Source organism: Epargyreus clarus, unplaced genomic scaffold, assembly GCF_041222505.1.
Source record: "Epargyreus clarus isolate Ecla_fem2 unplaced genomic scaffold, WU_Ecla_fem_2.2 ptg000008l, whole genome shotgun sequence".
NCBI classification, from domain to species: Eukaryota; Metazoa; Arthropoda; class Insecta; order Lepidoptera; family Hesperiidae; genus Epargyreus; species Epargyreus clarus.
Window position 1 is genome coordinate 12,580,826 of NW_027332216.1, and position 13,472 is coordinate 12,594,297.

General features: G+C 36.5%; 3 protein-coding genes across 3 annotated transcripts; 1 reads left to right on the forward strand and 2 right to left on the reverse strand.

Moving 5' to 3' along the window:
• Positions 1 to 2,540: 2,540 nt before the first annotated feature.
• LOC140744467 (uncharacterized) lies at positions 2,541 to 4,564 on the reverse strand. The gene is made up of 5 exons (XM_073076070.1): positions 4,041 to 4,564; positions 3,607 to 3,739; positions 3,293 to 3,475; positions 2,985 to 3,180; positions 2,541 to 2,904 (listed from the first exon to the last, which is right to left on the reverse strand). Exons 1-5 carry the CDS (start codon positions 4,100 to 4,102, stop codon positions 2,600 to 2,602), a joined length of 879 nt encoding a protein of 292 aa, XP_072932171.1. The 5' UTR covers positions 4,103 to 4,564; the 3' UTR covers positions 2,541 to 2,599.
• A 1,061-nt stretch (positions 4,565 to 5,625) lies between these two features.
• On the forward strand, positions 5,626 to 9,773 carry LOC140744468 (uncharacterized). Its single transcript, XM_073076071.1, has 4 exons — positions 5,626 to 5,953; positions 6,617 to 6,788; positions 7,363 to 7,501; positions 9,446 to 9,773. Exons 1-4 carry the CDS (start codon positions 5,715 to 5,717, stop codon positions 9,478 to 9,480), a joined length of 585 nt encoding a protein of 194 aa, XP_072932172.1. The 5' UTR covers positions 5,626 to 5,714; the 3' UTR covers positions 9,481 to 9,773.
• A 152-nt stretch (positions 9,774 to 9,925) lies between these two features.
• LOC140744466 (ecdysone oxidase-like) lies at positions 9,926 to 12,954 on the reverse strand. The gene is made up of 3 exons (XM_073076068.1): positions 12,802 to 12,954; positions 11,902 to 12,035; positions 9,926 to 11,469 (listed from the first exon to the last, which is right to left on the reverse strand). Exons 1-3 carry the CDS (start codon positions 12,914 to 12,916, stop codon positions 9,931 to 9,933), a joined length of 1,788 nt encoding a protein of 595 aa, XP_072932169.1. The 5' UTR covers positions 12,917 to 12,954; the 3' UTR covers positions 9,926 to 9,930.
• Between the last annotated feature and the right edge of the window lie 518 nt (positions 12,955 to 13,472).

Here is a 13,472-nt window from a genome sequence, read left to right on the forward strand (position 1 = left end):
AAGCCCTAAATCATCCTGCGATTCAAGCTAAATGGATAATTTTTCCTCAATTGCAACAAGAAAGAGTCCGTTTGAAACTTCAGTAAGTTCTAAGTGCCTTGTATAGAGTTGGAAAAAACGAAAATAGATAAAGGATAACTTAAAATAAATAATGATTATTTTATAATATTGTAGGTTTCAAAGTAAATTTAGACTGCCGGGGGTAATTGGCTGTGTAGACTGTACACATGTAGCCATTTGCAGGCCAACCGAAGATGAGCATCTATTTTTTAATAGAAAGGGGTATCATTCACTGAATGTGCAAATGGTAAGTTGAAATATACATTTAAATATGTAAATATTTCATTCTTGTTGAGATTCTAAAGTTTCACTTTTTTACAGGTATGTGATAGTAATTTAAAAATAATTAATGTCAATCCTAAGTTTGGTGGAGCTACCCATGATTCATTTATTTGGGCTTCCAGCAAGGTAGAGCCTTATTTGCGTGGACTTCATCAAAATGGAGAACATGTATGGTTGTTAGGTAAGATGATTAAGCTACATTTGTTTTACTTTTTTGTGAAAATTATAAAAATTGCTCCTTCAAAGTATAGGATATGCTCTTCAAAGTATAAGTACGGTAGCATTATTATAATAATATCATATTATTAATAAGTTCTAAAGCTATGGGAAAATTAAATTTCTATATTTTTAAACTTGCAGTTATATATGATATAGATGGAGCTTATAAAGGATTAATATAAAATAAGGCTTATAAAGGATAGATATGTGTATAGATGGAGCTTGTAAAGTAAACAATTTTTTTACAAAATTTTAAATATTTATTATAATTTATTTGTTTCAGGTGACTCTGGGTATCCGTTGCGGCCATGGTTATTAACACCAATTTTAGATGCAGCTCCTGGTTCTAGAGATGAGATTTACACCCAGCGTCATCTAAAAGCCAGAAATTGTATAGAGCGCTGCTTTGGATTACTCAAGTCACGCTGGAGATGTTTACTCAAACACCGAACATTGCATTACCATCCTGTTAAGGCTGGGAAAATAGTACTTGCTTGTTCTGTTTTGCATAACATGGCAATTGATGCAAGTTTACCAGCTCCTCCACATTCCCCAGAAGAAGAAGAGTTACCCTTCAGAGATACACTAGAAAATATTTCTACTGAAGGTAGTCAAAATGAGCTTATCCAAGGTAGAGCTATACGAAACAGTTTAATATTAAGATTACAGTAAGTGTTCGTTTTTAAAATAATTATTTTAGTTAAATGTTTAGAAATAAAGATAAATTACCAAAGTATGTGATGTTATTTTTATTATTATTTTCTGAAGTAGCACCAATACAAATAGTAGTATGGGATATATTTTTTAATTATTTTTGATCCTTTAAAATGTAAGTTTAGTGTTTGTTGACAAAATTGTTTTTGTAATTAAATATTTTGTGCTAATAATCTTATAACCGCATATAATCTTCTTAGTGACCTAAAAGAGAAAAATAATGTACTTTTAGTCTTCTTAAAATATATGTTTATTTTTTTAGAATGTTTTATTTACTTAATGTTTTTGTGCTAATATATATATTCCTTAACCTATCTACCAATTATCAACTCCAGATAAAGGTTGCTCCACATGAAGTTGAATAGATGCATTTCCTTATGCATGTAATTACTTAGCAAACTACCTAAGTTCAAAATAATTTATCACACCCTAATACACAGCTATATAAATACAAACACTACTGTAAGGTAGTTGTTACTTTCCATGAGTAAGTTATGGATAATTAGTACCACCTGCAGGTGGTACTAATTATCCATAACTTAAAAATTACATTATAATAAACATTAATAACATTCATTATAATAAACAAATAATAAACATTACATTAAAAATGCATTTTTAAATAAAATGAAACCTAATTTTCATAAAATGTAGGAACTTACAACAAAATAATCATAAATGGTAATAACAGTAATATACTATAATATAATAGAAACATTTAAAATGAGAAACAAACAATATATCGCCTAGGTTACACAAAAATGTTACATGTTTAATGTTAATGTCAGTCTTATATTCATATACATCTTTAGTAGAGAGCTTTTTTTGTAAAAAGTTTATAATTCTTTTTAATTAGAAATAGGATGTTGTATTACAGAGATCACTGAGATTTAGATTTATGGCTAATTGTTAGTCTTAACTGCTGTGAGATAATGAAATTAATCAAATTTATTAATTAGTCTTATATCTCGCATCTCATCCTTTATTATTAAAACAAAAATAAAATTATACTTTGGTTCCAACCAAGAAATAAAAAGAAAGAAATGGACATTTGATAAAAACAATAATTAAATTAAAATTAAAATTAACATTGGAAATAACAACAATAAAATTGTACTTTATTTAAAGACAAGAAAAACAATTGTCTCTCTAAAAGAGAATAAAATAGTACCTCAATTTAAAATAAGAAATAGATTATAAAGCATATTTTGTGAATAAAATGGAAAATTAAATAACACCTTTTGGTGTTACAAGAATTAGTGGAGCAACAAAGACATGAAAATTGAAAGAATTCATGTGATACCTCATTACACATTGCAATTATTTAAACATCATCTATTCGCTGTGACTGTGATAATATTTCCAATATGTTAGTACCTAGAACAACAATTCTCTCTAAAATTTCATTTCTTTGTTGCTCCACTAAAATTCTTTGAGACTCCACCCTTAACCGTTCCAACTCCCTGTCATGCTCCATTTGAACTCTTTTTTCTTCTAACCGTAATCTGCCCTCTTCTATCTGGGAAAAACGGTCAGCAGCTTGTTCAAATGGAGTCTGATGGTGCCTTCTGCGCTGTCCAAATATACGTCGACGACGTGGAGTACATGGAACCCGTGGTGATACGACTTCTAAAATGAAAAATATTTATTTGGTATAAAATTTAAATTGCACTATAATACAAAGCATTAACAATTAAAAAAATATATACCTCTTTGCCTTTCAGTGTTAGATAAGTCACACACACCCTGACTTGTTGAAGCTACATTCAACAACTCCATATTGCATGGCTCAGGATTGCGACATAGTTCCAAGACTGGTGTAGCGCTTGCTAGTACCTCTATCACTTCCTCGGCAGGTTGTGGCTGAGTGGAGGACAGCATGTGATCTGAGGCAGGTTCTGTGGACTTTAGAATGAATGATATAATAAGACAATTGTTGCAGTTAAATAAGGATTAATATAATAGTGTGTTGTAGACATGATAACTACAAATCTGCAAAGGTATATAAAATACTAACTTCAAAACCTGCTTCCTGTACTTCCTGATGTCCAGTGACTGATTGTAGACCCATTATTCTTAAAACCCTTTCTTCCAGGGGAGTAAGGGCTTTAATTGTGCTGGGTCCTCCGCCAGTACTGTTTGTATCTCTATTCATCAAAGACGCCTTTCTTTTTGTCTTTGTCTTCCAATCAGACCACACCTGAAACAAGTGAAAATATAACTAAAATTTCACATGAATGTTAAACAAAAAACATTATTTTGTTTGTTGGACATATTTATATTCTAGATAAGAATATTAAATAGTATATGTATTGATAATCTCTATTTTACCCTTTTCCATTTGTCTGCCTGTTTTTGAACGCCAGCCCCAGTAGAATTTAAAAGTTCGGTGAGCTCATTCCACTGGGTTTCCATTCGCTGCCGCCCTTGAGCTCCAGGTTGCGGTCTAGAAAGATCACCATTTCTAGAAAAATAATAATATGCATTATTTATTAGCTGTCTAAAGAATCAAAAAAAAGTTACCTGCTACAATTTGTTTATTATAATGAATGAGTTCATGAAATGCCCATTGAAAAGGGTATTAGTATTCTATTTATTCAATTTCTACCTTAGTCAGTAAGCAAAAGAAGCGTTATTGCTTACCAAGAAAAGTAAACATTCCTAAGAAACCACTTAAGAAATACCAGCGATAAGAGCTGCACTTGAAACAAATCTCAACTTTCGTTCCTAGTTATGTATTAAACAATTATGAATTTTGTACTTACGTTTCCATAAAATCTATCATTATTAAAAATTGTTCACGACTAGCTCGAAGTCGACTTTCCATCTTCTAAAATAATAATTTGAATAGTTTACAAAGATTAAAACTTCTTCGTTCGCAATTCATAAATATTTTAGTATGTTCTCTTCGGTCAACAACATAACACTTAATTCCAAATAGATAGTTATGTCTGCGTCGTAAACAATAAGTACATATACGTGAAATAATAATTAAATATACATTTATACTATAAAGCTCGAAATAAACACTGTAAACACTCGCACAACAATTTGAAATCGTCTAATATGACCGCCACTCTTCGTTTGACATTGACTTGACGTTTTTTTTTTCTTTCTGTCACGCCTAAATTCCATAGACAAACTGGAGTTTGCATTACGACGCTGCGGAATGAACGTTTGGCGTTTGGTTATAACATTGTCTACCGATTTAGCGTTAGCGTGAGACGTTAACGCGTATTCCGTAGCGTGTGCGGAAAACGAAACGGTTGTATTTTGTCTAGGCCCGCTGGATCGACGCTGGTAACTAAACTTTGAAAAAAAAAACATTTCTTTCATGCATTTATGACAATGTATAAAAATCATGGAAGAATTTATTAGTTATGGATTAGCTCATACTAGTTATGGATTAGTCGCGCGCGACACGTCGTATTGCGTGCGCGCAACCTCGCCGACATGCCAGAGTACCCCACTGACGACAGTCTGTCGAATATCGACGCAGTTATAGTCCGCGCAAAACTTCTAGTCCGTTCTGAAGTTGTTGCGCGCAGGTTTAGTTAGCATATACTCCGTAACGTAAGGCCACACTAACGCAGCTATGTATGTACCTACGGGTGAGAACGGACAGCGGGCGGGTGCCGGGGGGACACCGCACTGTCTTTGTCCCGCTAAAATCTACAATTTGTTATTACGACGCGACTCACTCATTTCTATATTCGAAACAAACTAGCAGCTTAGCGCATACTCTAAGGATGGGATTTCTGTGAAGCATTGTTATGTGACAAACTAAAGGGAAAGCCAAATTTTGAAGAAAACATATATTTTTTCATACATTGACGACAATGTTTGAAAAACATGGAAGATTTAGTTACTTATGGATTAATATGATCCATGTTATGATCATTACTTACGGCTTACTTTTTTCGAAAATTAATGTTTGATGTATGATATTGCTGCTCATGGAATGCATTGAAAAAGGAAAAAGGTTAGTTGATCGTTTTTATTAAAAAAAACAATTCATTTATTTAAACAGCTAGTAGTAGACTAAAGGAAATATTATGAAAAAAATATACATATTAATGATTTTTATCTGCCGTAATAAAGTTGGTGGTGCGCCACAAACTATGTCTGTGAATGTTAATGTATAGTATAGTAGTATTTTATCTGATATGGCCTAAATTTGACACATTCAAGATTTATTTAGTACGACATATTTTTCTTTGCATGTTGCGGTTTTTTTAAACAGCTTTGGTCAACAGGCATAAGTGATTTTCTAATTTCCTCAGGTAAGGAGATTTTATTAATTATGACGTGAATTTAATAAAATTAAAAACTGAAAGTTATGTTATGTGTAATTATTACATATCCGTTTTAATATGTAAAATATTGATAAGTACAATTGTAAAAAAAACACTTACGTAATTTTGAAACGTACACGTATTATGATAGCCAATGGCGCCCCTGCTACATGCACAGAAAGGTTACACATACAAACGATATCCCTGCCTGCAGAGCTGTACCTGGCATACGAGGCGGGCGTGCTGCAGCTGAGCGCGGCGGCCCGGCGGGCCCGCGCGCTGTGCTCGCTGCGCGCCGCCGCCGCGCCGCCGCTGCGCCACGCCGCCGCATTGCTCGCCGCCGCCGCCGCGCTGCCGCCGCCGCCGCACGCCGCACGACCCAGGTCACACACACGCACACATACGCACACACACACACACATACACACGCACATACACACACGCACACACACTAACACACACACGCACGCACCAAAGTTTAAGCAGTTTGCTCGTTGCCGCTCGCTGCTAGAGCCAGGTCATACACGCATGCAGTCATACACACACATGCACCAAAGTTAACACAGTTTGCTCACCGCTGCCGCCGCCGCCGCACGCCGCACGAACCATACGAACCAAATACAACTATTGTGTGTACGTGTGCTCACACACAAATACACAAGGATGTGGATGTGCACACACGTACCTAGAAACAGACGCAGACGCGCTTGCATCTATCTACACCGAAATAATCGTATAATAGTATCGTTTTGCTGCACCTTCACACAATGTTATTATTAACGTTATTTTTAATACAGACGACACTATCAATTACTATCAGCTTCATATTTTTCAACTGCGGAACAAAGAGCTTTTCACATATGAAAAATACCTAAAGTGTAAAATGCTAATTATAGCAATGTAAAGGTCCTGACCTATAAGCTTAACCCGTGTCAAATGTTATCAAACTATTCATAAAGTTTTCCAATTAAAACTATTCTAATTATAATAATAATACGAGAAACTGCAGCACTATGTAGAACTCACATAATATTCTAATAAAACAGGCTGGAGAACCTCATCAAGTTACTGGGGAACCAGTTCATCGTGGTTCTGAAGAAGCTCGGCGCTTACTTGAACTCGCAGCAACACGGTAGCAAAGATTTCGTGAAGCTTATGCCCGTGAAGGAGGCGGCAAAGTTCCGAAACTTTGTGTGCTCACTGGATGCGAATGGAAAGGTAGAGTATTTTTTAAAATTTCACTTTTAAAAGATGATAAAACTAGTATATTTTGACAGGGTATCACCGCTACACATATTTCCTATGCGAAGCAGATCTTGCGTTTTGGAATGTGGTGCGTGGAAAAGGATGCATTTATAACCGACTGCAGGTGGAACCTCTGTTCTATGTATTGTTGGTTACAGATGTTTATAGGCAGCACTGGTCTCTTAATATCTGGTGGACTGCATGCTCGTTTGCTAATACGTCAAGATAAAAAGCGAAATGATCTAACATGTAATCGGATTGTTACTTCATTCCTTATGAGTGTGTTTGTGCATATTTGGTTTGCATTCGTATTTATCACCTCCTAAATGGCTTGGCCGATTTTGATGTTTTTTTTGGTATTTATGACCCCTGGCTGATTCGTACCTACTAAGTGTAGTTGCTGTCGCGGTCAAAGTTTTTTTATATTTTCTTACAAAATTATTTTGACTATATTTTTTTAACATCTCACTTTTTATCATATTTTTTGCCTCCCAGCAAATTTCATTGAATAGAAGGTGGTCGTTTACTTTGATAAAATTGTCCACAGCTGAACTACAAACAGTACGTGACGGAGAGCCTCGCGGAGGGCATCGCGACGAGCTCGGCCGAGGACGACGCGGGCGACGAGGAGGATGACACCCGGGAAGACGACATCACGGAGCAGGAGAGCGACCGAATGGACGCCGGTGAGTCATCATCAACCCATATAGGCCATAGTCTACCGCTAAGTGTGTATTGAGGATTTTAAGGATTATACATAACATATGACATATGTTTAATATGTATTAATATATATGTATTATACATTATAATTCTTGCCATCCTCATACTTTTTCTTACGAAGCCGTATGACATGGTCCTAACATCGAAGAATTTAATGGTAAATCAACTAAATTCCCGCCGTTTTTGAATTATGATTAATTAGTAAATCCTTATTGTTTGTTGTTAACAACTGCGTTTCAAAGTAAAATATGATTTTCTATATCTCTTTATTTAGTAATCTCTCGGTTTTGAGTCGAAAAAGTCATTCTCTTAAATTGTCAACTTTATATCTGCATTAAACAAAACTCCGCAAGTTGAAAATCTATTAGAATGGTCCTAAAATAATCTAAACTAAGTGGGACATAAAAATATAATTTTTTGGAGAACGAAATGTCTGCTTTCGAATGATTTGAAATAATAGGCTATAAAAATGTTAATATGCGATATGTTTAAATTAATGAATGGCGGGAACTTAACTGCCAAATTTATATGAAGAAGTATGTATTTTCTTAAAATTGAGGCTTTTCCTTTAGTTTGTCATTTATCATTACTGCCCAGAATTTGATCCTTATAAGCAACACTATCAGATAGTGGAAAAATAGAGGGTGTATTTTTATTTTCAAAATGAACTCGTTCGATTCTCGGCTAAAGAAAGAGATATTTCAAAAAACGAATTATGCAGTTTTAGTTTTTATCAAAATCGGCCTCGTAACTCCTTTTAGTATTTTTCGCTAATCCTTATAGTTTCGAATTTTGCCCTGAAGGCCTATTTGAAAAATTCACCCTGTATACTCAAACCTTTCTTGAAAAATAAGCTTTCAAATAATCAAAACCCATCCAAATTGGATCACTAGCTTTCGAGACAATCGCGGACGTACAAACTTACATTCATATATAAATACATACATAACGGTCGAATACAGAACGCCCATTTTTGAAGTCGGTTACAAATTGTCGGACATAGTCACCCATCCAAGGGGAATTTAAGGAGATATCCTTTGTGGTTCGACTACGGAGGCATCACGCCTATTTCTGTCTAATAACAGATTGTTAAGCGCTGCTGTTCTTTGAAGGGTGATAAAAGAAACATATTTTATCAAGGCGTTAGAATTCCGTTCAGGATAAAAATGTGGCCGACTAAAGCACGGACTCTGATAAGGTAGCCTATAGGCGACAATGACTACTTCCCATCAGATGTATTGCATGCTAGTACTATATTATAAAAAAAAAACTTATATAACATATGTCATTAAATATTATAGTTTGAGCCGTTAATACTATAGTCTGATTCATAATTAGGTGTCAAAAATGTAAACAAACAAATGTCACTGTCAAAATTAACAAGAAATAAAAACTTTAATAAACTCAACAAAAAACGAAAACTTTACAATTATTCACAGTTTAACAAACGCGCTATGAAAACGATAATACATTTGAGTTCGATTACAATCACGAAAATGAATAACATCAGCTACGAAAGTTAAAAATGACGGCACAAGAAATGTTTTGGGTTCCGATTGTGTTACCATTATCACTTTTTAATTTTCTACCATAAATCTTATTTTTATTATTATTACTGTATGGAACGAAATTGATGTAATATAAATATTAGAAAATGTGAATTGATCTTAATTTATTTAGATTATTATTTTATTATTGTTGTATTAATTTAATATTGTCAAAAAAAAGGAACTACCATTTGAAACTGATTTTCTTGATAGGTCAACACTTTTGTTGACATTTTGGACACCTAATTATGAATCAGACTATAGTTCCTACTGCTAAGAGCTATATAGACAACAGTTCAAAATTGAATAAATATTATATTGTAATTGTATATTCAAAAACTGAACGTTTTTTTATTTCAGATTCTGATGTAGAAACCATCTGCCTTGATGACTGAAAAGGACTTAGATATAGTTCGCGCCAAACTGCTAGTCCGCTCTGAAGTTGTTCGAAGCAGGTGTAGTCATACAATTTGCTATGGCGATGCGATTCATTTCTTTATTCAGTGTGGACTAGCAATTTGACGCGGATAAGTCGTTAAGTTTAATCTACTTAAAAATCTAATAAATATACATATATTCAGTTGTGAATTGATTAATTAACCATAGTTATCCAATTATTGTTTTTAAGTACAATACTATTATTTTAAGGCATGAGTAATAAATAAATATTTTTGTACTTTGCTTTTTATGTCTATTGTTTTTCATTATATGTATTTTTGAACTACTTGATTCCCAAAATATATTATTAAAAAATCATAATACCTATATAATTACGTTTTTACAAAAAAAAAAATCCGATTGGTACTTTTATTAATACGAAAATAAAGAAAATAATGAAAATCGTCTCAAAAGCAAAACGGTTTAATCACAAAATAGGGACAGTATTCTCGTGTTGGTTCATAATGGTCATTCTTGATCATGTCGGCGGCTTTCTCCGCGACCATGATGGTGGGGGCGTTGGTGTTGCCGCCGGGGATGCTGGGGAACACGCTGGCGTCCACCACCCTCAACCCCCGCACCCCCCGCACCCGCAGCCGCCCGTCCACCACCGACCCCATCGCACACGTGCCCGAGTAGTGGTATACCGTCGCCATCAGGCACAGGACGTAGCAACGCCAGTACTCGTCGCTTCCAGCAACGAAACTCTTACACCTTTCACCAGCTAGATCGATTCGTTGCGCGTTGACGCTCTTGAAATAAGTGCTGTTTTCTATACGGATAAAATCTTTAATGAAATTGACCGTATTATTTATATCCGCCTCATCGGATAACGCTTCGGTGTGTATTTCTACCGGATCAAACGGATTGGCGCTGCGCAACAGAATCCGGCCGCGGGACTTCGGATGTAGGTTCATTATGTACGCGAGGGCGACTTCCCTCTGCTTGTTAGCCTCGAATAGTCTTTGACTGATATCATTTTCGTAACGAATACTAAACGCAGATAACATCATAATGCTGCTGGGATCGTTCGATATTATGAGTAGGACTTGACAATCGGGACGGGTCTGCGTCTTGTTTAAAGTGAAGAAGCCATTTATACATTTGATTGGATACTCAAAAGGATTCAGGGGTATTGCGGATATATTACTTGTTTGGTAAGGCACGAAGACACCGATGTGATCTTGTAAATTATGTCCTACGGGTAGATCAGATATTGTTGTAATGTTAAAGGACTGTAAATGCTCCCTGGGACCGATTCCCGATAACATTAGCAGCTGAGGGCTGTTTATGGCTCCCGCCGACACGATGACTTCCCGACTTGCCGTCACCGTCATCCTTTTGTTATTCGATGTCAGGAATTCCACTCCCACAGCTACGTTTTTGTTAAAAATAATTCTAGTCACCCGTGTGTTCTTTAAGACGTGCAAATTTCGTCTATGTTTAACGGGGGATACGAATGCGTAGCACGAGCTCTGCCTCTTGCCCTCCGCTAAGGTGAGGGACGGGAAGCTGAAACCTAGGGTGTCGTAGCCGTTGTTATCCAATACAGTCTGGTATCCAATGTCGTTTAGAGCTGAGAAGTATTTCGTGTTTTCGTTATGGGGTTCCGTGGAGACACGCAGCTCGCCGTCGGTGTTATGGAAGATTCCGTTGGGCGAGTTCAGTATATCTTGATCTTCCATGCGTTCACTCTTTAAGAAGTACGGGAGGACGTGTTCCCAGTCCCAAGTGGAGTCGTTAGTAGCTTCGGCCCACTGTTGGTAGTCGTCGTGGTGTCCGCGGATGTATATCATGAAGTTGAGTCCGCTGGAGCCCCCGAGCCCGTAGCCCCGCGCCAGGCGCGCCACGCCGTCCCGGTAGCACTGCCACGCATGCTTATCGTTCACTGAGGTGTAGTTCCAATCGAATTCCGTGTATTGCGCGTAGAACATTAAACCTGGTATCTAAAACATATAGTTTGTCACTTTATTTGTTTAATAATTATTTTACAAATTTCGTGAATTTCGTCGTCACTTTATTGTAAAAAAAAAAGGAAAAATTTAATCCTTTGTGACATTCTCTACCAGTCGACTTGGATGGTGAGACTTGAGAATGTGGATAGACAGAAAGACAGAGAAAGTAACAACATATTTAAATATTTGTAACATTAGAAAACGAATATGGTATATATTATAGATGTTCGGGGGGGGGGGGACCAATTGTCATCATCAGATCATCAAGTAAACGACATATTCGTTTATATCTGCAGTGTCGAATTGTTCTTACAATAAAGTCTTCTTAATATATTTTTATTGTCTTATATCCACCATTTGGTAAACATTATCATAACAAGCGATGTCGAAACTTATTATAACTAAATTAGTATAAATTATTACCATAACTGACAAGGTGGGGTCATCTCCAGCCTCTATTAAGAGCACATTAAAGTGCTCTACATCGGAGAGCCGTCTGGCGAGAACACAGCCTGCGGACCCTCCGCCCACGATGATGAAGTCATAACAGAAACCATCTGGGAATTAAAAATCTTTGTATCTATTTCATTGGTGGTAGTTGAGGTAGGTAGGTAGTTCGGTGTTCCCGGTGTTCGAAGATGACGGGATAGAGTAGCTTCAGCTCCATACCGAGATGAGCCCGGACGCGGGCAAGTGCCGTCGGGACTGCGGAAGAGTGCTACTAGCGTAGGCGTGGTCCCGAAAGGGAGTACAAAGAAACACCATAGGGTTGTAGCCGGTAGGAGTCCGGCATATCCTCTCAGCTGCCCTTGCGACTGAGAGGAACCGATGACGGGTTTTCCCACTAAAAAAAGGTAGGTAGTAGTAACGAGCTGACCACCTTATGGTAAGTGGCTACTCCCGCCCATGGACATCTATAAACGACCGCAGATAAGGTTGGAACAACCCCACATAAGGTTAGATTCCTATTTGAGGTTTGCCATATGTGTCCCCTAAGGACATAGAACGTCTCGGATATATGTCTCCCCTACCACACTATTTAAAGCGGAACACAGCAGCACTAAACAATAGTGTTATGAAGAAGGTGTGACGCTGGTGCCTTCGGAGTCGAACCACAACCAGTTTGCTACCTTCAAATATTTAAAATTTTAATATATAACCGAGATACTAAATTGGAACCCAAAGTAATCTAAACCTACCATTTAATTCCCATGACTCCAGAATAAACCCTGTTTTATTTGGAGCTTGTTACAAATGTCCATTAACGGCAATCCCCCTGTAAAGACTGCATGCAGAATTTTGTAAAAAATACCAATAACTTACCTTTAACATGAGCCTGCTTGGGGAATAAGTTGGCAAACAACTGCAGCGTCAAGCTAAATAACCTTAAAGTTGCCTGAATGCTGAGAGCACCCAACACAGCCACGTCTGCATCCATTATAATTATCTTCTGCAGTATTGCAAACAGGCATTTTGTACTTATTGCCATAAATATCTACATGAGTATAATAAAGTCTTAACTCGCAACGCCTCATGGTTTCTCAAGCTATTTTTTTGTTATATAATATAGACTAAATTACCTTTTATAATATAGTAGCAGACGAGCATGCAGTCCACCTGATGGTAAATGGCTACTGCCGGCCATGGACATCTGTACTCAAACCCAGATAGGATTAGATATTGCTACCTGAGGTCTAAGCTGGAGCGCCTCGGAAAAGTATGCCTCCTTACCACATCCTTCAAACCAGCACACACCAGCGCTTAGCCCTGCTGTTAATGGCGGTGGTGCCTCTGGAGTCGAACCATTAAGGTACCACCTTTCTTAGGATATAACCAAAATTATTTTTTAATTGTTGAAATATCTGTTACCTTATAATTGACCCAAAGAACTAATTTCCCTCCTTAAAATATAAACACATAAATTTTAGGCTCAACACGAAATAAATAAACAGTTGCACTTATCCATTTTATTGTTATAGTTTTATGATATAAAA

What these genes read in the sequence shown, in the direction of transcription:
- LOC140744467 (XM_073076070.1), bottom strand. Translation starts at nt 4,102, where the DNA reads ATGGAAAGTCGACTTCGAGCTAGTCGTGAACAATTTTTAATAATGATA. An exon ending in ATGATAGATTTTATGGAAAC is followed by an intron (nt 3,740 to 4,040) that starts GTAAGTACAAAA and finishes TTATTTTTCTAG; the next exon opens with AAATGGTGATCTTTCTAGAC. An exon ending in TACAGGAAGCAGGTTTTGAA is followed by an intron (nt 3,181 to 3,292) that starts GTTAGTATTTTA and finishes TTCATTCTAAAG; the next exon opens with TCCACAGAACCTGCCTCAGA.
- LOC140744468 (XM_073076071.1), top strand. Translation starts at nt 5,715, where the DNA reads ATGATAGCCAATGGCGCCCCTGCTACATGCACAGAAAGGTTACACATA. An exon ending in CCGCACGCCGCACGACCCAG is followed by an intron (nt 5,954 to 6,616) that starts GTCACACACACG and finishes CTAATAAAACAG; the next exon opens with GCTGGAGAACCTCATCAAGT. An exon ending in CACTGGATGCGAATGGAAAG is followed by an intron (nt 6,789 to 7,362) that starts GTAGAGTATTTT and finishes AATTGTCCACAG; the next exon opens with CTGAACTACAAACAGTACGT.
- LOC140744466 (XM_073076068.1), bottom strand. Translation starts at nt 12,916, where the DNA reads ATGGATGCAGACGTGGCTGTGTTGGGTGCTCTCAGCATTCAGGCAACT. An exon ending in CAAGCAGGCTCATGTTAAAG is followed by an intron (nt 12,036 to 12,801) that starts GTAAGTTATTGG and finishes TTTAATTCCCAG; the next exon opens with ATGGTTTCTGTTATGACTTC. An exon ending in ACCCCACCTTGTCAGTTATG is followed by an intron (nt 11,470 to 11,901) that starts GTAATAATTTAT and finishes TATATGTTTTAG; the next exon opens with ATACCAGGTTTAATGTTCTA.